A 25,543-nucleotide genomic window follows, 5' to 3' on the forward strand; every position below is an offset into this window, starting at 1 on the left:
CTTTTAAAGCACTCATTTGTGGGATATAAAAAAAAGTAGCATGGTAATAATACCCAAAGATAACAGAGATAAGGACCAGGAAGATTTGTCCATGAGGAAGCTTGCCACAAAGAACGGAAGATTGCAATTAGGACACAATGACAATAATAGTTAATAATAGTTGGGAATAACAAAAATAGTTCTCTGGACAAGAACTGAGTACTGAAAGGAGATACAGTGATATGCATGATATTCCTTTAGTAGCCATATTGCAAACCATATGTTTAAAAGGAAAAAATGGGATGGGAGAGAGAAAAATGTCTGCCATAAGAGCCATAGAAGCAAGCATGGGGAAGGACAGGAAGCAAAATGGGGACACTGGTGGCGGGAAATGTGCACTGGTGAAGGGATGGTGTTGGATGTCATATAACTGAAACATAAACATGAATAACTTTGTAACTATATCTCACATGATTCAAAATAAATTAAAAAAAAAAGCTTTAAGGTATGCAGAGCAAAGAGGAAATGGGCAGGAGTTGGAGAAACAGCACAGCAGGAAGGGTATTTGCCTTGATGCAACCGACCTGGGTTCAATCCCTGGTATTCCATAAGATCCCCTGAGCATGCCAGGAGTGATTTCTGAGCACAAAGCCAGGAGTAACCTCTGAGTGCTGCTGAGTGTGATCACAAAACCAAAAAAGATTATTTTTAAAAACCGAGGAAACAGGCAGAAGCTGTCTCAACCATGGCAACTCAAAGGACTCATCTGTAAAATTTCTGAGACCCCAAGCAAACTATTTAATGCTGGAAAAGTAAATGATTCTGTATGTCTAGGTGATAGCAAGCTCAGGTATGGCCATAGGGCCATATTTTGGGGGGACAAGGGGGCACGGTGTGGAAGAGAAACATTTTTGTTTACTAGATGTTTATCTAAGTCTCCAAGGAAAGTGCCAATTACCATCACAAATTTTTCCTTCTCAAAGGAGGCATTAATGGGAGGATTCCTCTTTGTATAGAACAGTAGCTTCCTTGCAGCCTCATCTCCTTTCAGGACAACATGGTGACCAAAGGTGATGCCTAGCAGTGCCTTCCAGTTCCCCCTCCACGACCCCTTCTTAGAATCACTTGAGGACTTGAGGGCTGGACTATCTGTGAAAAATGATACACTGATCCAAAAGGATTTCTTTGTTTTAAGGCTCTCTGCTGCTGCTCTGAGGGCAATTTCTGTGGTCTTCACTGATCCAAAAATGATTCTCCACATCAATAAATTTTAAATGAATTAGCACAACACAGAGCCATTCCTTAGCTTTTTAATCTTTGTGCTTGGATTCAGTGTGTACACAAAACAGATATCTCTTTCAGAGAGAAGAAAGAGTTGTGCTCAATATATTTTGGGTGAAAATTTCAAATATTCATCTCAGAAACAATGAACCTATAAGGAGACCTAGAAAGCTAACCAAAAAGAAGAAGTATTATGCTTTGTCTCTGAATGATTCAAAGAACATAATACTATAACTGTCATTTTTTACAAGAACAGTGCCTTTGTACTGCTTTTCTATTTGGGATGAATGAAATCTTCACCAGGTGGAGTTGTGCTACTTGTTTAGAATCATCTAAATTCACTATAAATTTAATCTCTTGCCACTTAGCACCACAGCTTCAGGAATATTGCCATACACTGTGCAGGCACTCTGGCTGTGTCTCAAAGAAGACTGCTACAATAGTACAATGGGAAGGGCATTAGCCCTGCATGCAGCCTATCCAGGTTCAAGCCCAACATCCTATATGGTACTCAAATCCTGCCAAGAATAATTCCTGGTTGCAGAGCCAGGATCAAATCCTGAATGCTGCCAAAAAAAAAAGGGAAAATTAAGATATTTTGTCAAACAATTGACCATGAGCAATCATCATGTTAGCAACCTGGGTGGGGGTAGTTTGCCATTCCAAAGAAGAAAAATAAGTTTGATAAAAGAACAGCACTTTCTTACTTACCACAGAGGTAAGAGCCATTTGAAAACTGTAGATGCGGGCAAGGCCAAAATCAGCCAGCTTTATCTGTCCACTGCTGGTCACCAGAATGTTCTGTGGTTTCAGATCACGATGCACTACTCTATGAGAATGAAGAAAGTCCAGACCACGAAGAAGTTGAAACATCATATCCTAAATAAAACCAAATAAGAAAATCAGTTAAGGTGTAGACATAGAAATTCAACATTCTAATAATTCCTGAGTCTTAGGTACCCAAAACTTTTTGGTACCCCCCAAATTAAATATTTTCTGGGTGTTTGAATTAATCAATATTGCTTCCTATCCTTCCACTTTCCTCTTCTCCAGCTAATGCAAAGAAATTCACTTTTGGCCTCTTTTGTTTGTTTTGGGTCCAAACCCAGTGGTGCTCAGGGGTTATTCTACTTCTGCTCTCAGGAATCACTTCTGGCAGATTCTCAAAACAATATAGGATGCCAGGGATTAAACATGGGTCATCCATGTGCAAGGCAAACTCTGTATACACTGTGTTATTGCTCTGGTCTCTGGCCTTTTTATATTAAGCAGAGGATAATTTAGTTTTATACAGCAGAGGAATATGAATAAATATTTCCTAAAGCAATGGAAATATTTTAGAAATATATGCCAAACTAATATTAGAATAAATGTTAGTTGCACACTTCATATTTCATATACTTCAGGTATGATTCAATACTTTTAATAATTAGCATTCAGTGAATGATAATACTATGGTAGTAATTAGTTCTACTTTTTTCCCCACCCCCAATTAGCACTACTTTTATAGCACCAAGCACTAAGTGGTTACTACATGTCAAGCACTGTTCTAGCCTGCTAAATAAGTTAGCACACATTGTGACACTGAGACAAATAATATTATCACCCCGACTTACAGGAAAAGAACTGATACACAATAGGTATATACAATTAATCTAAAGTATTACCACTAGTAAGAGTCAAAGTCCTGATTCCAACCAGAGTTTGGAAAAACGATATTCAAGTTCCCAATGCACTACTTGATGACATCAATAATTCAATGATTATGATGTAAAACCAAGTAAGCTACGTACTTAATCTTACTGAGTCTGAATTTTGCTATCTATAAAGTGGGAAAAAGCAAATCCAATGAATCTTTGTGAACAGCAAATAGGAATTCAATAAATGGTAGGTATTATGACTACTATTAATTGTCATAGAAAAGAAGGCATTAAGAAAATAAGTCACTGATAAAATTAGACACAAGACTAAAAACTGAGAGACAGAAAATAGAAACTAAAGACAGTACCATCTCTAGGGTTAATAGAGATGAATATAATTCTCAACATACGGTGCCAGAAGTATATACAGGAAGAGTGAAATTTGTTTGTTCTTGAGACTTAAAGTGTGATTAGGCCATCACCACGGTCTTCAGAGCTGATAGGGGCTGTAAGGACTCAGGCAGTGGGATCACTGGCCCCTCCCATGAAGAACAGAATATTAAGGGACTGGCTATGGTACAAATTTTTTTCTAACAGGATTAAGAATCCTGTTGTTATATTCTAGCTTATTTAAAACCAATGCCTTAATTTTTTCTAATTATTTTAGAAGGTAGAGTTTGGGCCACATCTGGCAGTACTCAGGCTTATTCCTGACTCTCTGCTCTGAAATCTTTCCTGGCAGGGACTGAGAAACCATGTGGTGACAAGTATCAAACATGGGCAGCTGCATGCAAAATAAGTACCCTACTCACTGTACTATCTCTTTGGCCCCACGATCAAAACGTATAAATTTTTACAAGCACACAATGGAGAAATATGTAGCTTCCTTTTCACAATTCTCAGCAATTTGTAAGAAGTAATATAGGCAAAAGGATCAGGGAAACTTCAGGCACAAGGTAAGCATTCAAGAAATGATCATGGAAAGGGCTAGTGTCCTGGGAGAAGTCAGAGTCACAAAAAAACTCTAAGAAAATGCTTACAAGGTCAGGGAAGAATGCACTAAAAGGTATGTGTATGTATGCATCAAGTACATGTGCCCCAAAAGGGAGATGTTCTGAGACCCACGTAAACGAACATTCCAGATTAACAGGGTTACCTTTATACAACTACAACTACAAAGCTGTGACAGTAACTATTGTCAAAGGACTGTCCTCCAATACTTCAGAACCATTGCAAGGCAAATAATTTGCAATAAATAAACAGGAGTATAAAAATGAAGCACAAAATGTTAATCAAAGCAATCTTCTGCTGTGGCAAATAAGTCTTCATTGGAAACATATGCATACAACTTGTAAGCACTGGATTTTAAATAGCATGACTAACCCAAAGTAATGTCATGCTGGCTCGTCATCTTTAGCTTCTTATACACTAAGCACCAACCATTTAAAGGAGTACAAAGACTGAGTCTGCTTGGCTTGTGCTTCCGTATTCAATTTCATCAATTAACAGAATTAAAAAATTTTAATTTATGTCTATTTAAAAATATTTTAATTTATGCACCTAAGGTATCTGCTATGGATGCTAAAGATCCTAGTTGAATGCCCAGTATCACATGTGGCCCCTGGACCACCACCAGGGCCAGTACTAACACAGAGCGAGGAATAGCAACTAAGCACAGCACAGTTTTTGGCTCTCGCATTAAAATTTTTTAATAAGGCCCAATGAAATTTATAAAAGCAGACATTACAGAGTAAAAACATATTAATTTTATTTATACAAATGCAAAATGGAATAAGGAAAGCCTCTTCAACAAGTGATGTTGGGACACCCGGTCAGCAAAAAGGCAAAATCATCTCCAATAACACCATACACAAAGGTCAAATCCAAATGTATTAAAGACCTTGTAATCAGATCCGAATCCATAAGGTATATAGAACAATGAGTAGGTAAAACACTGAGACTAAAGGCATCTTCAGGGAGGAAATATCACTATCCAAACAAGTAAAAGCAGAGATAAATGTATAGGACTAGATTAAGCTAAGAAGTTTCTACACCTCAAAAGAAATAGTGACTAAGATACAAAAGAATGAGAGAAACTATTCACCCAATAAGCATCAGACAAGGGGCTAATATCTAAAATATACAAGGTATGACAGAACTTAACAAGAAAAAAAAATCTATCCCCATCAAAAAATGGGGAGAAGAAACGAGCAGACACTTCTTCAAAGAAGAAATACCAATGGCCAAAAGACACATGAAACAATGCTTCACATCACTAATCATAGGAAGATAGAAATCAAAACAATAAAGTTAGCATCTCACGCTACAGAGACTGGCACACATCACAAAGAATAAGAACAATCAATATAGCCCCTCTTATATATTATATTAACCTTCCTCTCCCCTTCAGAAATCCTTCTATCCTTTCATCCTTGGATTCTGATCTGATATCCCTCCTTATTTAATCCTTAGTTCTTAACTCATTAGATACGAAGACAGACCTCCTGTACAAATAAGACACCACCCAGCTCCCAAAGTGAAAGGACACCTTCTCAGCCCCACATCTCGTGACTTGACAAGAAACTACAACCAACACTCCTGCTGACTCATGCTTTGTGGCCCTTCTTCTCACCGTCCCACCCCAAATGTGGACTGTTGCATGCTACCAGATTCAGTTCCAGAGGAACTACCGAATTCAGCTCCAGAGAAAGCCCCCAGCTAAAGGACACTACCTGATATCTTACTGCTGCAAATCATTCCTCAAACTTTTTTTTGGTTTCTGGGTCACACCTGGAAGCGCTCATGAGTTACTACTGGCTCGATGCTCAGAAATCACCCCTGGCAAGCACGGGGGACCACATGGGATGCCAGGATTTGAACCACCATCCTTCTGCATTAAAGGCAAACACCTTACCTCTATGTTATCTCTCTGGTCCCTCATTTCTCAAACTTAGCAAGACCATGGTGTGTGACGAAAATGTGCCCTGGATTTCACTGCCTCCCCCACAAGAATATCTCAACAGACTTAATGGGGAAGCCTATATTTCCTTTATATGTTTAATACCTCTAAGTCTATTTATTCTAAATAGCCTCTTCCACCACTTATTTCTTTAATTACTTTTTTAAAATTTATTTTTAATTATTCTTCTAATTATATATATGTGTTTATGTATATGTATATATTATACACACACACACACACACATATATAACCTTTAACTGTTTTGGTTCTGCTTGGTATGAAAACCTATAAGAAAAAGTCTTGCCTGGGATAAAAGCTCAGGTCAAAATCAGGGCACAGAGATTGTGTAGACTGTTATTCTTAACCCCCAAATGCACCAGCAATATAATATGGCACCATTCCTTTATGCAAAAGAAGGAATACTAAAAAGGGGAAAATTTTATGTATAGAAATAATCTCTTACCTACTAGGGATAAGAACTCTTACATTTTATAATAAAGGGGCGCCTCCCACCCTGAACATGTGTCATGTGGACCCAACTTAGACTTCATGTGACCAAACAGCAACAGTCTAATCCCTGAACCCTAGATCCCAGACATAAAACTGACACAGTTCCCTGAAACAGCACCAGGAACCAAACTCACCCTGGGAAATCCCTAATACTGCAATGGCACCAACTTGTGCCAGTGTTGATATGACATCCTGACAACGTAGAAACAACTTGATCTAAGAGCAGGTTGTCCTATCTCATCACCTAACTATAAGATAAAATCAGGAGCTGGGAAGGTGGCGCTACAGGTTAGGTGTCTGCCTTGCAAGTGGATGAACCGCGGTTCGATCCCCCGGTGTCCCATATGGTCCCCCCAAGCCAGGGGCGATTTCTGAGCGCATAGCCAGGAGTAACCCTGAGCATCAAACGGGTGTGGCTCAAAATACAAAAAGAAAAAAAAAAAAACAAGATAAAATCAGAAGACATGTAGTCCTTTGATCTGTGCAAAAACCAAGATCAATAACTACAGAAGACTCTTTGACAACCATGACTGGGCACAATTTATCCTGACACAATAAGAAAGAGCCTAGCTAGGCTTCAGCCTAGGATTTGTACAATAAACAAGATCTCTAATTCCAGAGGTCTGACTGTGATGACTGCGACTCAGCAGAACTTCTCTTAGGCTTTGTCCTATGATCTGTGCAAATACTAAGATCTCTAGTTACAGAGGCCTAATTTTTATCATCCACAACTGAGTAAAAAAAATTTCCTGGCACCATAAAAAAGATGTTGGGGTGTGAAAATGAGTGTGTATGGAGCCTATAGTTGTTCCCATGACAGTATTTCAAAGGCAGAAAAACTGTATCTCTTAGGCCAAGGGAATTCCCTTTCTAATTTCCCCAATACTTACTGTGCCAATGCAAAAAACCAAACCAAAACAAAACAAAACAAAAAAACAAAGGGAAGCAAAAAAACCTTACCACTCTGGCCCTCCTTCCTTTCTTTTGTTCTCGTAGATATTATTTGTTTTGTTGTTGTTGTTGTTGCTATAGTGCTTTTTGGTAGCTGCTAGTTTTGTTTTTTTGTTATTTTGTTGTTTTTGTTATATTTTTCTTCTTTTAACCTCTAGTTGGACTCCTCCCAGTTTTCTTTTATTTTTTTCTTTGCCTTCCCCCCCCCCAACAGAACCACCTAACTTGAATCATCTTGTTCTGCCTCAGAAATTGGGTGTGTGTGTGTGGGGGGGAGGGGAATGGATGGTGCCAGACCAAAAAGTCATATGAATATTGAGTGGGAATAAAAATTGATCAGACTTAAACACCAAGCCCAAAGTCAACAACAGAATCGATACCCAATATACAACAAGTTATACCCAGTGGGACCAGTTACACTAGCAGTCTGGGGGGCAAAGGAGGGAGGTATGGGATGCATACTGGGAACAGGGGTGGAGGGAGAACAACACTGGTAGTGGGAACGCCCATGATTCATTGTCACTATGTACCTTAAATATTATTGTGAAAGATTCGTAATTCACTTTGGTCACAATAAAAATTATTAAAAAAAACAATAATCAGTGCTGGTGGGATGTAGAGAGAGAGGAAATCTCATTCACTGCTGGTGAGAACGCTGTCTAGTCTGGCCTTTATGGAAAACAATATGGAGATTCCTCAAAAAAAAAACTGGAAATTGTGCTCCTTATGATCCAGCTATACCACTCCTAGGGATATACCCTAGAAACCTAAGAACACAATACAAAAATGCGTTCTGCACACTATATATAATTATATATATTTATTGCAGCACTATTTAGAATAGCCAGACTCTGGAAACAACCCATATGCCCGATTACAGATTAGTGGTTAAAGAAAATGTGGTACACATACAGAATAGAATACTATACAGCCATCAGAAGAAATGAAGTAATGGAATTTTCCTATACATGGATGGACATGGAAACTATTATGCTGAGTGAAATAAGTCAGAGGAAGAGAGATAAAATTATTTTATTTAAACAATTATTTATAAAGCACATTATATAATTTTTGAATTATAAAAAGTATAAAAATTCAGCAATAGAATAAGTGTCATTTAAATACCACCTTTAGTAGGGATGATGTAGAGTAAACTCTGTCGTATATGAGATATAAAGAAAGCAAGCAGGAGGCTTACCAGGGGCAGGGGGACACTGGGACAACAGTGAAGAGAAGCAGACACTTGTGGGGGTGTTTTGTTAGAAGCTTATGTATAAAACCCTATCATAAAAAAAAAAACCACCCTATCATGAAGATAAAATATATATAAATATATTTAAATAAACATTTATTTTTATAAATATATATCTGATATAAGTATTATTATACAACATAACATTCAATATAACAATTCTATATTATATAATTATATAATTAAATAATATATTAAACATGAATATTATTATTTAAATATTACATATTTAATAAATAAATATAACTATATATAAATATAAGTTACAATATCAAAAATAAAATTTGTAGAATTTCACTGTTAAATAATTTTTATCTCATTCTTTTTATATGGAATCATCGTGAGACAGTTAAATAATTGATGAATGAGTTTCAGTCATACAGTGTTCCAATACCTATCCTTTCACTAGTGTACAATTCTCACCTTCTCAGCAACAGTGTCCCTAGTTTCCCTCCCATAACCCCTAGCCATATGGCAAGCTTTTAGGCACAGTGGTTTGTGATACAGCTACTGAGTGGGTATATCACTTTTCCTCCTCTGAACACTTCATCTCTTTTAAGATACACAAATAGCTTTTTTCGGCATAAATATAGTTATTACATATTAAGTTTATGTTTAAACAAAACAGTCATTATTTTATTATTTAAAACATCTAACTAATAGTATGAATGGTTTTTAATGGTTGTATAGATTTTTTCTCCAGGTAATGCCATGTCATTATTATTTGGTTTTAGTTGTGATACTTTAGAACTTATCATAGAACAGGTCTCTTTTATTTAAAGGCCAGAGCAGAAGAAAATGACTTACTAATATTGTATTTATGTATGGGTTAGCAGTGTGACTCTACTTAATTGTACCAATACTGATTCCACATAAGTGACACAGATATATGAAAAGTTGGTTCTATGTAATCACTACTTTTTAATTTTATTAGACTTTATTTAAATAGTTTTGTATTGCAAACTGGGTTTTACTTTTAAGCCTACAGTTCTAGCTATAATTAAAACTTGACATTGCAAATTTCAAATTAACAATCTACAAATAAGCTTGCCCAAAGTTGCATTACTTTTATTAATTCAATTGTGAGGGAACGCTATTCTGAAGCTGTAATAAGAGTGATTGATAAAGAACATCTCAATCTTGGATCCTTAGATGTTCATCAGAGCACCTAACCATCCAAAAAGAAAGGAAACCAGTTATGTCACAAGCTCATAGATTATGAATAAGAATAAACCTGCAGTCCCAATTCTTGAGAATAAAATGAGTGGATACATTTATTTATGTGTCTTGAAATGAATACATTTATAACAATAAACAAGGTTAAGAAAACAACCTCATGATCACAAGAAATGCTTTGATCATAGATGCTTCAAAGTATTCTCTACTTAAGCTTATTATCTGTTTTATCTCAATTTATACTATTATGAGACACCTTTAAATGAGCTCTTCAAGATTTTAATCTAAATTAATCTGTCTTATACAAGACTGAAAATATTTCACAGTAATCCTAGTGATGCAATGTAATGAAACTGTGGATACTGCTAATTAAAGCTCTTTAAGATAAACACAGGTTTAAAAGTTTCCCCTTTTATGTTACATTGTACAGTTCTAGTATAAAAGGTTTAAATGTCTTGTCACCCTAATGATAAATAATCACTTGGGGACCTCACTCTGAATCTTTCTGAAGCATGACTGAAGCAAATTTCAACAAACAACATCATGGAATGAGTAAGTTTAGGTGGGACTTTTGGTCTTGATAAATCCCTAAAAAGATTCTAGACTTCACTCTGAATTCCAGAGACCTTCTTTCAAGTCTTGTAATTGTTCTTTATAGGTGTGCAACAAGCAATCTAAAAATCTATTTCAAGCTTTTCTAATGTGGAAACAGTCTGTCAGTGAGTCTTTTATTCTAACTACCCAAAATAGTGTTCCAGGGGTCTCAAACTTGCGGCCTGTTTGCAGCCCTCCCTACAACATTTTGTGGCCCTGCCCTAGAGGAATCTTTTTTTGTTTCGTTTTGTTTTAGTTGTTTGGGTCACACCCCCCAATGTTCAAGGCTTACTACTGACTTTGCACTCAAGAATCACCCTGATTTTGCCTCCTGCGGCCCCCAGGTAAATTGAGTTTGAGACCCCTGGTTCGTTTCAGAAGATACTAAAAACACTGAATTTAAAATTAGAGATCATAAAAATTTTCTCCTTATTTTTTGGGGGGTGGGGCTTACACCTGGCAGTATTCGGAGTTTACTTCTGGCTCTGCACTCAGGAATCACTCTGGAGGGAGGATTCTTGGGGAACTATTTTGTGATACCAGATATTGAAACTGGGTCAGCCACATAAAAGTAAGTGTCCTGCTTATTGTACTATCACTCTGGCCCCAGAAATGACATCTGTAAGTAGACAGTGTATTTTTCTCTATATCTACATTTGTATATAATATGCACATCCTCAGATTTTGGGCAGCTAGATATGTATTGATAAAATGCACATCGGTAGGTTGTCTATTTAAAAATTAAAAAAAAAAACACTACAATACAACTTGTAGTCGTGGATCGTCTACTTTTCCCTCCATCTAATAAGATATGACAGTCTTTTCACTCTTGTCCAACTTTTTTTTGTTTGCTTGCTTGTTTCTGAGCTACACTCAGTGGTACTCAGGGGTTATTCCTGGCTCTATGCTCAGAAATAACTCCTGGTGGGCTCAGGGAACCATATAGGATGCCAGTGATTGAACCTGGGTCGGGCACATACAAGGTGAACGTCCTACGTCCTACCTGCTCCACCTATCGCTCTACCTCACACTTGTCCAAAATTTGACAGAAACACATCTAAAATGGTTTCTTGTTTTCTGCCAAGGTGTCTTATCCAATTTGTTTCCTCTGCAGGGTGTTAGAAGAGCAGCTTAAAATGTAACAAAAAATTTGGGGGAGCTCGAGGCATAATACAGCAAATAGGGTGCTGCCTTGCATGCTGATGTTCTGGGTTCCATTCCTGGCATCCTACATGCCCTTTGAACACTACCAGAAATAATTTCTGAGAGCCAAGTCAGGATTAACAACTGAGCTACACTGGATTTTGTCCCCAAACAAACCAACCTAAAAAACTAAAATATAACAAAGGTTTACACTATACTGAATAATAGTCACTTAAAAATTAGAAGTATATAACAACAAAGATCATGAGCATTTTCCAGTTAGACCTTTTTGAAAAAAACAGCTTCTTTCATTTGTTTTTGTGAAAGAAACAGCTTCTTTCATTTGTTTTTGTTGTTGTTTGTGTATTTCCAGTACTGTACTGAATAGAAGTGGCAAGAGTGGGCAACCTGGTCTTGTGCCTGATCTTAGAGGAAAGGCATTCAGGCTTTTTCCATTGTATGAGGTTTATTGAAGGCTTATGGTAAGTAATTTTAACTATATTGAGGAAAGTTCTTTCTCTCCCTATTTTATTGAGAGTTTATCATGAGTAGGTATTGGGTCTTAATAACCATAGAAAAAGATTAGAGTATTGACATTTAAAGAGTAGTAAGTCACAAGTAGAGGGCTTAACAATGATGATGGCAAATTTCAGGCTATCGTTGATAATGATTCTAAAATATAAAATCACTTTTTAAATTGTGGCTTCCTCCTGGCTCTGAGCTCAGAAATTGCTAAATTGCTCCTGGTAGGCACGGGAACCATATGGGATGCCGGGATTTGAACCACCACCTGTCCTGGATCAGCTGTGTGCAAGACAAACACCCTACTGCTGTGCTATCTCTCTCGCCCCAACCATGTTACTCTTAATCAATGCTGAGTATATAGCTGAGAACCAAGTACAGTCACATTCTAGAACTACCAATCTTTTGAGAATGAAGCTCTTTTATCTCTTAAACAACTCCCTATTTTCCATGACAACCATACTCTTTGTTTCCAGGATTCTGCTTATTATAACTACTCCACAATATATGGAATCATATTGTATTTAGTGTGTGACTTATTACTGCATTATTCTTAGGGATCAACCATGTTGTAGCATGTTCCAGAATTTTTTCATCTTTTAAAGCCAAGTAACTCTCATAGCACATTTTCTATTTTCCCGTTTTTCTTGGCCTGGTGCATACCATCAATGCTAGGAGACTACCAAGACTAAAATCAGAGGCATAGGGTGCAGGTAACAAAGGGAAACAGTGTTGGGGACTGAACTCAGGGCTTTGCAAATACTGGACAAGTGCTTTACTATCTTTGGTGTTTGCTTGGTCTTGCCACTATCCTACCTTTTCTAATCTACTCATCGAATGATTGATGGATTCTGAGTCACACCATATTTTGGCTATTGTGATGAATGCTGCTACAAAGAACATGAGTGTGCAACTATCTTTCTTTGTGGTTCTACTTTCAATTCTTTTTTAAGCATTAAAGAGGGGGAAATATCCAACAGTATTTGATATCTACTCCTGGATCAGTGCTGAAGGGCAGCTCCCAGAGCCATTAGGTGTAAGGGATTGAGTCTGGGCATTCCTCATGTAATGCAGCAGCCCTTGGAGCTGCTTCCCAGCCAATACTTTTAATTCTGTTGGATATTTTACTCAAAAGTTGAATTGTGGTATCTAGTCTTAGGTCACAGTACTTCTGTAAAAATGCTGTACAATATTACTGCATAAGCAATGAGGTCACAAGCACATTTATTCCTGGACATTCTGAGTTGATCATATAAGCTCATGGGTGATTTCACTCATTCCTTCATAGGGAATTCCTGCATGGGGAGAATCAGCTGGAAGTTACCACAGCTAGTTTACTCTGCAGGACACAACATTAACTCTCCCTCAAAATTTGGCAGGGCTCCTGGCTGCAAAGATTCCTGCTATATATAAGATCCCCATAATTCACAATTTGGTCCTGGGGACTATCCTAAAATGCTTCATCCAAAATACAAAGTGCAAAATAAGTTCTGTTAAAGCAAGATGAGAGTCAAAGTGGGTTCCTTCTCAGTTCAGGTCCCCTAGAATGTTGTAACTGCTGAAATCAAGGAAAAAAAAATACACAAACTGAAGTTGAGCTGTTAAGTTCCACATGAGCTTTGTTCTGCAGAGTTGTCAAGCTGTGTTCATATTTCCTGATACTTCAGTGCTGTGTACCAGAGGAGAATGTAACTGCATTCAGCAGCACAATGTAGTGTGGATCCCAACAGAAACAAAGGCCAGGCCCTATTGCAAGTGATGACTTTCTATTTTTACTGCTTTGAGTAATTAGATGAAAGCATAATAAAAGTGACATTGTTTCTAAGCTTTATTAATAAAATATGTATACCGGAGAATAAAAATACATATATTACCAATTCCTGGAAGTGATGATAATGCTGAATAAGTAGAGAATTGTTCTCAACTAACTAGAAATAAATGATTTTCACGAAGCCTGGAAATGTTTGGTATTTGAAGAACAATGTAATGACTAAATGCATAGCCTGAAAAAAAGGAATCATTATCTAATTGTGATGTCTATTATTAGTCTACTGTGGAAAGTTATTGGGAACTGAAACTATTAACATGCATTGTCATTTTTTTTTTTTTTTTTTGGTTTTTGGGCCACACCCTGTGAGGCTCAGGGGTTACTCCTGGCTATGCGCTCAGAAGTTGCTCCTGGCTTCTTGGGGGACCATATGGGACGCCGGGGGATCGAACCGCGGTCCGTCCTAGGTTAGCGCAGGCAAGGCAGGCACCTTACCTCCAGCGCCACCGCCCGGCCCCTGCATTGTCATTTTTAACTTCTTCAGAGCAGGTTATAAAAACTAGTTGTAAAATATAAAGTGCAAGGGTTTGAGCTGTTTACTAGGTGCCCAAATAATAGCTATACTATACATTTTTGTGATCCTTTTAAAAACATTTACCAAGTGATCATTGAGATAGTAGAGGAATCGAGGTGTTTGTCTTGCCAAGTGGACAACACCATTTCAGTCCCTTGTACTACATATGGTCCTCTGAGCACTGCCAGGGGAAACTTCTGAGCACAAGAGCTAGGAATAGACCTTAAGCATTGCTGTGTGTTCTCTTACCCAAAATAAACATTTACTTAAAATAAAAAACACACAGCAAAAACAAACAAAAATATACCACACTAAATACTTAGCAATATATTGTGAATATTTCCCCCACTTTAACAAATTTCTTATAAAATGTTTTGATTAAAAAGGAAATCATGGGGCTGAAACAATAGCACAATGGTAGGGCATTTGCCTTGCAAGCGGCCAACACAGGATAGACCTCAGCTCGAATCCTGTCATCCAATATGGTCTCTCAAGCCTACGAGGAGCAATTTCTGAGTGCAGAAATCAGGGTTACTGAGTTAGAGTAACCCTGAGCATCACTGGGTATGACGCAAAGACCAAAAATAAAAATAAAAAAGGAGGAGGAGGAGGAGGAGGAAGAAGAAGAGGAAGAAGAAAAGGAGAAGAAAAGGAAGAAGAAAAAGAAGAAGAAAGAAGACGAAGAGGAGGAGAAGGAGGAGGAGGTGGAGGAGGTGGAGGAGGAGAAGGAGAAGAGGAGGAGAAGGAGAAGGAGAAGAAGAGGAGTAGGAAGAAGAAGGAGAAGAAGAGGAGTAGGAAGAAGAAGAAGAAGAAGAGGAGAAGGAAGAAGAAGAAGAAGAAAAGGAGGAGGAGGAGGAGGAGGAGGAGGAGGAGGAGAAGAAGAAGAAGAAGAAGAAGAAGAAGAAGAAGAAGAAGAAGAAGAAGAAGAAGAAGAAGAAGAAGAAGAAGAAGAAAGAAGAAGAAGAAGAATTCAAGTTATAAAGTACAGCAGGTACAATACTTGCCTTGCATGCCCTAGTTCCACATATGGTACCCTGAACACAACCAGGAATGAACACTGAGCAAAGAACCAAGAGTAAGCCCTCAGCATAGCAGGGTGCAGCCCAACCTCTCCCCCACAAAACCAAGAAAAATAAAATTTAAGGCTGCATATAACTAATACCATCTCATCTTTCCAGAGACTCTCTCTCAATTCTTTCAATTGCATATCACCCCCCCTCACTTCATACTTCCCTCTCAATAGGTAGTATGTCAGAGGAGTTGGCTTTCCTATAGAGTGAGACTTATAATTTGATTACTATCGTAACTAAATTATAAATACCTATGACTGTAACAATAACAATCTTGCATCATAAAATGTTACTGATAGACAATGATCCAAGGAAGGCTGTGGAACCCGACTATGGCTAATGGGGCATTGAGGGAAGTCTTAGAGAATTTCAGGAGCATTTTTCTCTCTTCTAAATATAGTGCATCATAGAAACTGCACTACATTTCCTCATCTTCCAATCCACTCACATATCTTATACTTTTGAGAGCATGAACTTGAGGCTATTAACAACCATTTTAAAATTTAAAGATCATAATGTTATCATCTACACGAAGAAGATGGCAGCATGTTGATTCAATAGGTGTCTGGGCACTCAATGACATCATAGTATAGCTAAGTTGACTTTGGGACTGCCAATCTCTGGCTTTCTGGCTGTATTAGCAATAATGGCTTTTTAAAAGTAATTTTCTTTAGAGGGGGAGATAAGGGAGGCATCAAGACCAAACAGGGGCAAGGCTACTAAGTAGTGGGTTGGATACAGAGGGGAACACATATTCTAGCCGCCCTGGGGGTGAGGGAAGAGGAAATGGGAGGTAGGACAAAAACGGAGGTGTAGGGAGGACAAATTGGTGATGGGAATCCCCCCTGATTTTATGTAAATATGCACCTATAATGTTATTGTCAACAATATGTAAGACACTATGATCAAAATAAAAATTATATATATTAAAAAAAAAGAAAGGGAAACTTAATAAACTGGATTAGAAATAAAAAAAAAGTAATTTTCTTAAGAACTGTTCTGTAATTTGTAGTGGAAAAATAGTCTTAACTCATTTAATTCATGTAAAATTAAATTAACAAAAGTTGATCCAGGTCACTGCCCCTCGTTGACAGTCCTTGTTCTTCTCCCCCATTTCCACTTTGCCCAATACTTTTTTTTTTCTTGTTGCTAATTATCTCCCCAGGTAGTTTTCCCTTTTCTCTGAGATTTCTATCATCTTCCCACTACATCTGCTTCCTCATCACAATTATCCCAATTTCTCAGTGACTATAGGACTCCTCTCTATTCTATACTGCTATTTTATGCTGCTCTGGCTAACTAACACTTCATCTAAAGAGAACTTGCACTTCTTTAACCTTATTTCAATTTTTGCCCTCCACACTCATGGGAAAGAACTATAATGCACCACTACTCATTTTTTGAAGGGATTATACTCTGCAGATGCTTATGGGTTATACCTGGCTCAGTGCTTGGGGGATTCTTCCTGAGGTGCCCAGCAGACTAGCTGATGCTGGAGATCAAACCTATGGCTCCTACATGCAAAGCATGTGTCTTAGTCCACTGAATAGAGCTTCCCAGCTCCATTTCTAAGATATTTTAATTTAAAGACTTGAAGGCACTTTGATTACATTTAGCCATAAATCAAATTGCCCTTAAAATCTATATAAGCTTATTAGAAAACATAATTAAAATTTATAAAGAAGCTTTCTTGTGCATGATTGACTCCATCCAACAGTTCCCTCAACTCTCTTAACTCCATAGCCAGTCTCTTTTTCCTCTCTGCAAAGCTGAATTCCCAATAAGGCCAACTTCTCTATCAGCTGCATACCTGGGTTGCAGAATGCTATAAGGAAAAAACTAAAACATAAACATGCAGCCCCAGCCCCAATTGCCTTAATTCTCTACATATCTCTACATATTCCTCAGGGTTCCTATCAGTTTTTGGACTATCCTGTGTGCTTGATTAAGGTTTGATTTTTGAGGGGAATACTGGGGGTGTGGTTTCTTAAGCCACCATAACCAACAGTGGTTACTGCTGACTCAGCACTGCTAGTGCTTGGAGGATCAAATGGGTGCCAGAGGGAACAATGGCCATGAGTAATACAGGCATTCTACCCCCTGTTCTATATCTGGTTCAGAGACTTAAGTTTTTATAGCTGTCCCTGACGCTGTAGTCTCTCTTCTCTTAGCACTCTACAGTAGACTTTATTTCCGAGAGAAACACAGATCATCAAGGAAATGCTATCAACCTCTCTGAATTTTTAAGATGTGGCATCTGCCTGAGAAAGATTTCCTTCCTCTTCTGATTTGCTTCTCATTCACCCCGTTTTTTTTTTCCCAATTACCTTGCCTTACTCCAATTACCATCCTCCCAACTCTTCTTTTTTTTTTTTTTTTTTTTTTGGTTTTTGGGCCACACCCGTTTGACGCTCAAGGGTTACTCCTGGCTATGCACTCAGAAATCACCCCTGGCTTGGGGGGACCATATGGGACACCGGGGGATCGAACCGCGGTCCATCCGCTTGCAAGGCAGACACCTAACCTGTAGCGCCACCTTCCCGGCCCCCCTCCCAACTCTTCTATCTAAAACTTCCATTTCCCTTGTCCCGTGAACAAACAACAACCCAAGCAAACCCTTTCCTTTCTCAGTCAATGGTCTGTACAGGATGGGGTCTGCTCTCCTTCCTCAACTAAATCACACCACTGTGGTGAATGAAGATGCAGCAGCTCTTGCAGCTCCCTTCTTTTCCCTATCCTTTAAAGTCACCACAACATTTCATATCAGATTCCCCGCTCCTCTTCATTTTTCTCCAAAACGCAAAGTCCTTTCAGGCTGCTGATTTTAGTTTCACACGTCTATTAATACTCACCCCTCATACCACTACAGCCCTAGGGCTATCCTACCACCAAAAAAGACTCACTATCCATCCTGTTTCCCTCCAGTAAAAACCTAGTACTTCTTTAAAAAAATATATTTAATTGGATCAGCATGAATTACAAGCATGGTTTCAGGTGCACAATGTCTGAACACCAATCACTTCATTAGTGTCCTCTTTCCTCCATCAATGTTTTGTGTACCCCAATTACTCCAGCCTGCCTCTACTGCAGGCATTATTTTGTTTTTTCCCTTCTTTCACTGAATCTGAATTAGTTTTGTAGGGTTTCTGCTCCTTTGTTAGCTTCAGTTACTCATTTTGCAGATATTCAGTAACTGTCTTTTGCTTCCTTATTTTATTTTATTGCTTCCTTATTTTATTAAGCCCAATATGGAATCATTATTTTGCCTCAGTGTCTAGCTATTTGTCCCCAAAGGCACAATTTCATCTTTTTTAATGGCATAGTAGTATCCTCCATTGAGTGTATAAGTGTGTGTAAGTTTATACACACATATACACACCCACATATGTATATGTACATATAATATATATCTTACAGTAATGTTTCTTTAGTCAACTATTTATGTTTATCACCATTGTAGTCCTGTCCTAAATTACTTGAATTTGTTTTTACCTCTAGTTCTGTTTATATAACTGCTCTTTAATAACAAAACTTAATAAAAACAAAACTTAATACCAGTAAGGCAAGTTTCCTTTTTATATTCTTTATAAAAATAATCCTGGATATTTTTTGGGGGAGGGGTGGGCTACAACCGCAGTGCTAAGGGCTTACTCCTGGCTCTGCGCTCAGAAATTGCTTGGGTGGACTGTGTGCAAGGCAAATGCCCTACTGCTGTGCTATCACTCTAGCCCAACCCTAATATTCTTATATCTTATTACTCTGGACAAATTGTAAGGGAATCTTGGTGTGTCTCCGAAAGATCCCTGTAGTATTTTCACTCATTCCTTAAAAGTTATACTCTGAGCCTGCCAGGAGTGTGATTCCCTGAATACAGAGCCAGGAGTAAGACTTTAGCACCACTGGATATGTTCCCCAAACAAAAACCACACACAAAAAGAAATTATAGGTTAATTTGCAATACTATAACCATACTGGATCTAACATTTCTGGCTTTCTATTCTTCTCTTGGATCCCTCTATGTTTTGTCATTTTTCATACATCCTATACCTGTGAGGGTCCCACTCTAACGATCTATCCTCTTCCTGATGTGTATATCTATTGTTTTCTCCATTGATTTCACTCCTCAAACCCAACTTTCTAGTGAAAAGTTTCTAGTTAACTTTCTAGTGAAGTGATTTTTTAAAAGGCTATGAACAGTGCTGAGATTGTTTCAGTGCATCACATATGCATGTCTCAATTGTTCTACCACTGAGTCAAATCCCTGGCACTAGCCTTAGCTTTTTAACATGCAAAGGTCATCTATTAGATCAATTTTGTGCTTGATCACCCCCAACAAGTTCACCTCAGACTCTAATGTCTGTTGGCATTTCTACTGATTCTCTCCATCTTTCCTCACTCACTAGCTGATAGTCCCCTCTATTCTGAAAGAGGTGTACTTTAAACACCTTCAGATTTTCCTTCAGATGCCCTGGACTGTCAGACAGTAGACATTGAATGACTTTTCAGAGAAATGAGACCCAAAATTGGAAATGACTATGAAATACATAATAGCTATTAGCTTAGCAAGAGCCAATAAATGTTCAATGACTTTTCACAGAGCAATAATCCAAATTAAACTAGAAATGAATGAAATATGTTAAAGCTATTAGTTTACAAAGAATTCACTAACTCCTCCTAAAGAGAAATACTTTACTGGGTGACAAGACTCCAGGTTTTAAGTGAAGCCTATATTAGGGCCAAAAAGGCAAGGTGAACAAATCAGTCTTTGTGCTTATTAATTATTAAAAAATCTGTGTATGTTAAGACTTTGGTTTATTATTTCAGAAATACTGTAATCAAAAGCCTATATCAACATTGAAACATGTATTAAAAACAGAGATGATGCTTTCTTTCTATATTACCACCCCTCTTTAAAGTTCTTCCTGCAATATACTTATCAAGAGAGTTGGATTTTGGGCCCGGAGAGATAGCACAGCGGTGTTTGCCTTGCAAGCAGCCAATCCAGGACCAAAGGTGGTTGGTTCGAATCCCAGTGTCCCATATGGTGCCCCGTGCCTGTCAGGAGCTATTTCTGAGCAGACAGCCAGGAGTAACCCCTGAGCACCGCTGGGTGTGGCCCAAAAACCAAAAAAAAAAAAAAAAAAAAGAGAGAGTTGGATTTTCACATGTTCCACAGCTAGGGAATGACTGATCTTTTCTCATTCCTAAGAAAAGCATTCTATGGATCAAAGCACTGCCTGACTCATCACTTGGATACAGAACGAACCACAGGTTAAACCTCCTAAAAAAAGAATTTAATTTCATATTGTCATACCATTGCGGTTTCTCTATCCAGTGCTACTACTCATCTTTACCCCAGTCAGTTTCACTAAGCAAGTCCCAACCTTTCTTGGTACAGTTTTTTATTAAAAATTTTGGCTTGTTTTTTTTGGGGGGTCACACCTAAGGCTTTTCCCAGCTTTGTAGCTAGGGATCACTCCTGATAGTGCTTGGAAGACTACATGGGGTGAAAGGGTAGGACCCTGCCTACAGTATTATTTCTCTTCTACTCCTTAGTTTTTCATTTATCAAAATCAAGATACATATAAATCCTGCCCTGCCTCAATCTTAGGGTTGCAGAAAGAACTAAGTTAACACACACACACACACACACACACAAACTTTTACCTTATAGTCAGGGACTGTACAGTGGGGTAAGGCATGTGCCTTGTATATGGCTAGTCCAGGTTTGATTCCTGGTACTCCGTATAGTCCCTTGAGCCCCACCAGGAGTGATACCTAGCAGAGACCCAGGAGTAAAACCTGGGTATGGCCTCGAAACAAAACAAAAACATTTTTATGTTATATATGTAATTCCCTTTTTTTTTTTTTTACAAATGCAGCGTTATTGAGCTAAAATGTAAATGTGATGGCTTATTCCTGAACAGAAATCTCGGAGGAATTGATAACGCACACAATCTATAGACACGCACTAAGTTCTTAGGGGTTACTCCTGAATCGGGGCTCAGGGATCACTATTGGCAGTGATTATGGGGACCAAAAGAGATACTGGGGATCGAATCCAGGTTGGCTGCATGTAAGGTAAGCATTCTACTCGCTGTACTATCTCTCTGGCCCAAACTACCTTGCTTTCTTTAGTGAGTTGATAAGAGAGCTTCTTATTGTCATTAACTGTCATTATAGTAAGACCAATAAGCACAACTGCTAAAGATAAAAAGGCTTTTAAATATTTATGAGTTTAATGAACTCAAATATGTTGCTTGTTCTTAACCTTAAAAATAATCTCAATATTGGGGGGCTGGAGTGGTGGCGCAAGTGGTAAGGTATCTACGTATCTGCCTTGCCCTCACTAGCCTAAGACGGTCCGCGGTTCGATCCCCTGATGTCTTATATGGTCCCCCAAACCAGGGGCGATTTCTGAGCAGGTAGCCAGGAGTAACCCCTGAGTGTCACCGGGTGTGGCCCAAAAACAAAAACAAAAAAATCTAAATATTGGTATTTTAAAGGGTCTTTAGAAGTCATCCTACCATTTGTCAAGTGTATTATGTGTATCCTTTGGTAAACTAAATTTTTAGGATAGTTTTAAATTGTTTTTACCTCTACTTGGATTGACTCTCTACAAAACGGGGCTTCCAAATACTGAGGTTCTTTCAAACTAAGCTATGAGAGCTTTTATCATGGGATTAAAATATATACTATAAGAAAGCAATTCTTGGGGTCAGAGAGATAGCATGGAGGTAGGGCGTTTGCCTTACATCCCGAAGGATGGTGGTTCAGTGCCTGCCAGAGGTGATTTTTGAGCAAAGAGCCAGGAGTAACCCCTAAGTGCTGCCGGGTGTGACCCAAAAACAAAACAAAAACAAAAACAAAAGAAAGCAATTGTAGAGGCTAGAACAATAGCACAGCAAGTAAGGTATTTGCCTTATATAGAGCTGACCCTAGGTTTGATCCCTGATATCCCATTAGGTCCACCAGAGCTCACCAAGGCTAATCCTAAAATGTAGAGTCAGAAATAAAGCCTGAGCACAGGAAGATGTGAGCCATCCCCACAAAAAATATGCGTTTGTATCAGAATCCATGTACTATTACCATATATATTGGGCAGTTACTACTGAATAGGGAAAGCATTACTAATAAACTTTATTCCATAATGAACTGGTGCTTTCTCAGTTTAACAAATAACTAGAATTTGTAATATTAGTTCCTTATGTTATCCATTAATGCTGAACTATGTGCATTCCAATACAGAGAGGGGGAGCGAAGCAAACAAGGATTCTAAAAAGAACACATAGTTTCATTTGGTCAAAATGGTCTTTACAAGGGTTTTTATTATAGGCCATAAAACACTGCTTACCACATTGTACTTCCTTGCAAAAGAAAAAATCCTTGCTGTAGTGAGAAGTTGAAAACAACAGAGTATTCATGTTACCTTTCCCATAAACACATCTCTGTCTATTATCTGTTTTGAGTAGAGCTCAAGCACAGCTGTTTATGGGGGCTCAGAAGAAGCATTTTTTTTTTTTTAAGTTTTGTGTTATTGCAAGGACTGAATTTTTAGGAAAGCAGCAGCAAATGTATCTCCAGAGGAAGGAGGACCATATGCTCCTCACTAACAACTTCTTTAATCTACAGCAAGAACAGGCTCTGGGTGGTCCTATCCAGTCAGGCTAAGCAGAGAAGACAAGGGAAAAGGGCATCTTTAGTATCAGTGGAATTTAAGAGCTGTTCACCAAGGCAAAAATGAGAATTAGGAGTAAAAGTGAATGGCTCTCTTGCAAAAGATTTGACAAGGTAACATTAAAATAGGTATTTATAATAGGAACTGTCCATAGGGGAACACAGCACCATAGCAAAGAAACATACCTTTCTCAAATACCTTTAGAAATATAAATTCCTAAATATGTTTATGTATCTAGAAATATGCTTGGGTTTGAGGTGGTTACCACCCCAAGTGCTGAATTCAGTCGCCTTTGAACTAGCTCTTATCTCAAACATACCCTTTTTGCCTTCAAATCTTTACCTGACCATCTAAAACCTCAGTCCATTTTTAATTTTTACTTCTTTGATCAATTTGTTTGTAGATACCACAAATCATCTTTTAGGTTCCTTTAAACTGGTCTTCCAATGATTCGCCGCAATAACTACTTATCCATTTCTTCTCAAACTATTTACATAGCATAGAGAAAAAAAATCATTAGAGGCTAGCTAGACTAGCATGGTCACTAATGTCATCTGGGATTCCAGTATTATCTTCTCTGGATTTCTCTAAACACCCTTTTTGGTTGTTCCAAGTGATTACCATAAATATACACAATTTGTGTTCCATATTAGGTTGTTCAAATGCATTTCAAATCCCAAATTTTGTCCCCCCCCCCACTTCAATCATTCATAACTACAGCAGTTACTCATGTTCTGAGGTATCCTGTATCATAGTGACAGCTGCAACTGCTCTTAAAGGTTTTGGTCCTGCTTCCTTCTACAATTATTAGATAGCAACTGCAATGTTATCATGTTCCTGCAGAGCAGTTTCTTCAGTTCTCATCAAAATATATTGTTTAGCCTGTATTTTTCTTTCTTTCTTTTGGTTTTGGTTTGGACTATACCAAACCAAACCAGGCTATACCTGGTGGTGCTCAGATGATATTCCCAGGTACCTGTTTGGGGAATTATGTGGCATATACAGGCTACTCCCAGGTCTGTGCTTTAATCTGGATTCTCCTGCATGTAAAACACATGCTTCAATTCTAAAAAATCTTTTCCCAATTGTCAGCCTATATTTTTTATCTTGTATGGTAGTACCGCTGTCAACCTAATTCATCAATTCAGAAGTCTGACAGACATCTTAGATTCCATTTTAACTCTCCAGCTCAAATCCTAGTAATCATAATTCTTAAATCATCTCTTAAATCACCCTTCTCCATCTCCACAGCCCATAAATCACTAGTGTTTCTTTCCTGGATGAACACAGACAGCTTCTATTTTTAGATTTAAACATCTTTAATTTTTTTCCTCCAAGGTAAAATAGTGTTTCTAAAATGTAAATCTAAGTCATGCAAAAGTCCCCTACTGTTCACTATAAGAATTTAATTTGCTATCTAAAGCACTTTAATACCTGGCTCCTACCTACCTCTGGCTTCTTTATCAGCTATTCTTATGCTCTCAAGATGTTGTGTTCTGTTGTATCTTTAACTCTTGGTAATGATGTTTCCTCTAGCTGTAATATTTTTCTTCTCTGACCTTCTGCTCACTGTCCCCCTTTCCTTTTACTCCCAATATTTTGTTTGTTTGGCTCCTTCCAATTTACTTGTCAGGACTACTTTAAGTATATTTCAGTGAAGTCTTTGATAGTTCTCTATACATCCATAGGCTGAACTAGGTGCCTGTCAGCCACTCATTATAGTCCCCCAGCACTGGGGCTCACAATGTAAAGGTAATTAAGTTTTATTTCAGAATTCATTCCATTTTATTTTACTCTGACATCTCTCTCACTAGAATAGAGTCCCATAAGAATCAGGATCCTGAAAAATAGTAATGGGTAAAAAAAAATTACAGCAGCAGCCCACATATTTTGCATACAGTATTTCATTTATATAGAAACCTTTTGAATACATTTTTATATGCTCATTCATTCTGAATGTCTCATTAACCAACTTTTGTGTCAGCATCCTTCATGCGAGATGGAAAACAAAGGTGCTAGGTTCTCATGAGATTTCAAAGGAGCAGGAAAAAACTGGGCTCCTGAGTGCTTATCAGGCCCTCTTTTCTAAGTGAGTACTTGAGGTGTGCTCACCAACTGCTCAAGTGAGGAGGAGGAGGAAGGAGAGGAAGGAGTGGAAAAAGGAGGAGGAGGAGGTAGAGGAGGAGGAAAAAGAAAAAAGAAAAGAAAAGAAAGAAAAGAAGAGAAGAAGCCTCCCAAAGAGAAAACATATCTACCAAGAGGGTACCAGTTACAGGGGTCTCAAACTCAATTTACCTCGGGGCCACAGGAGGCAAAGTCGGGGTGATCCTTGAGTGCAAAGTCAGTAGTAAGCCTTGAACATTGGGGGGTGTGACCCAAACAACTAAAACAAAACAAAACAGAAAAAGATTCCTCTAGGGCAGGGCCACAAAAGGCCCACGGG

General features: G+C 38.1%; 1 protein-coding gene across 1 annotated transcript in view; it reads right to left on the reverse strand.

Moving 5' to 3' along the window:
• The window catches only part of CDK6 (cyclin dependent kinase 6), a 223,271-nt gene that overhangs the window by 110,642 nt on the left and 87,086 nt on the right, over positions 1–25,543 (reverse strand). Inside the window, exon 3 of the mRNA XM_049784870.1 lies at positions 1,972–2,139. Within this exon, the coding sequence (XP_049640827.1) occupies positions 1,972–2,139 (168 nt within the window). The remainder of the gene's footprint in view (positions 1–1,971; positions 2,140–25,543) is intronic.

The sequence above is a fragment of the Suncus etruscus genome, chromosome 1, assembly GCF_024139225.1.
Source record: "Suncus etruscus isolate mSunEtr1 chromosome 1, mSunEtr1.pri.cur, whole genome shotgun sequence".
In the NCBI taxonomy this organism is placed as follows: Eukaryota; Metazoa; Chordata; class Mammalia; order Eulipotyphla; family Soricidae; genus Suncus; species Suncus etruscus.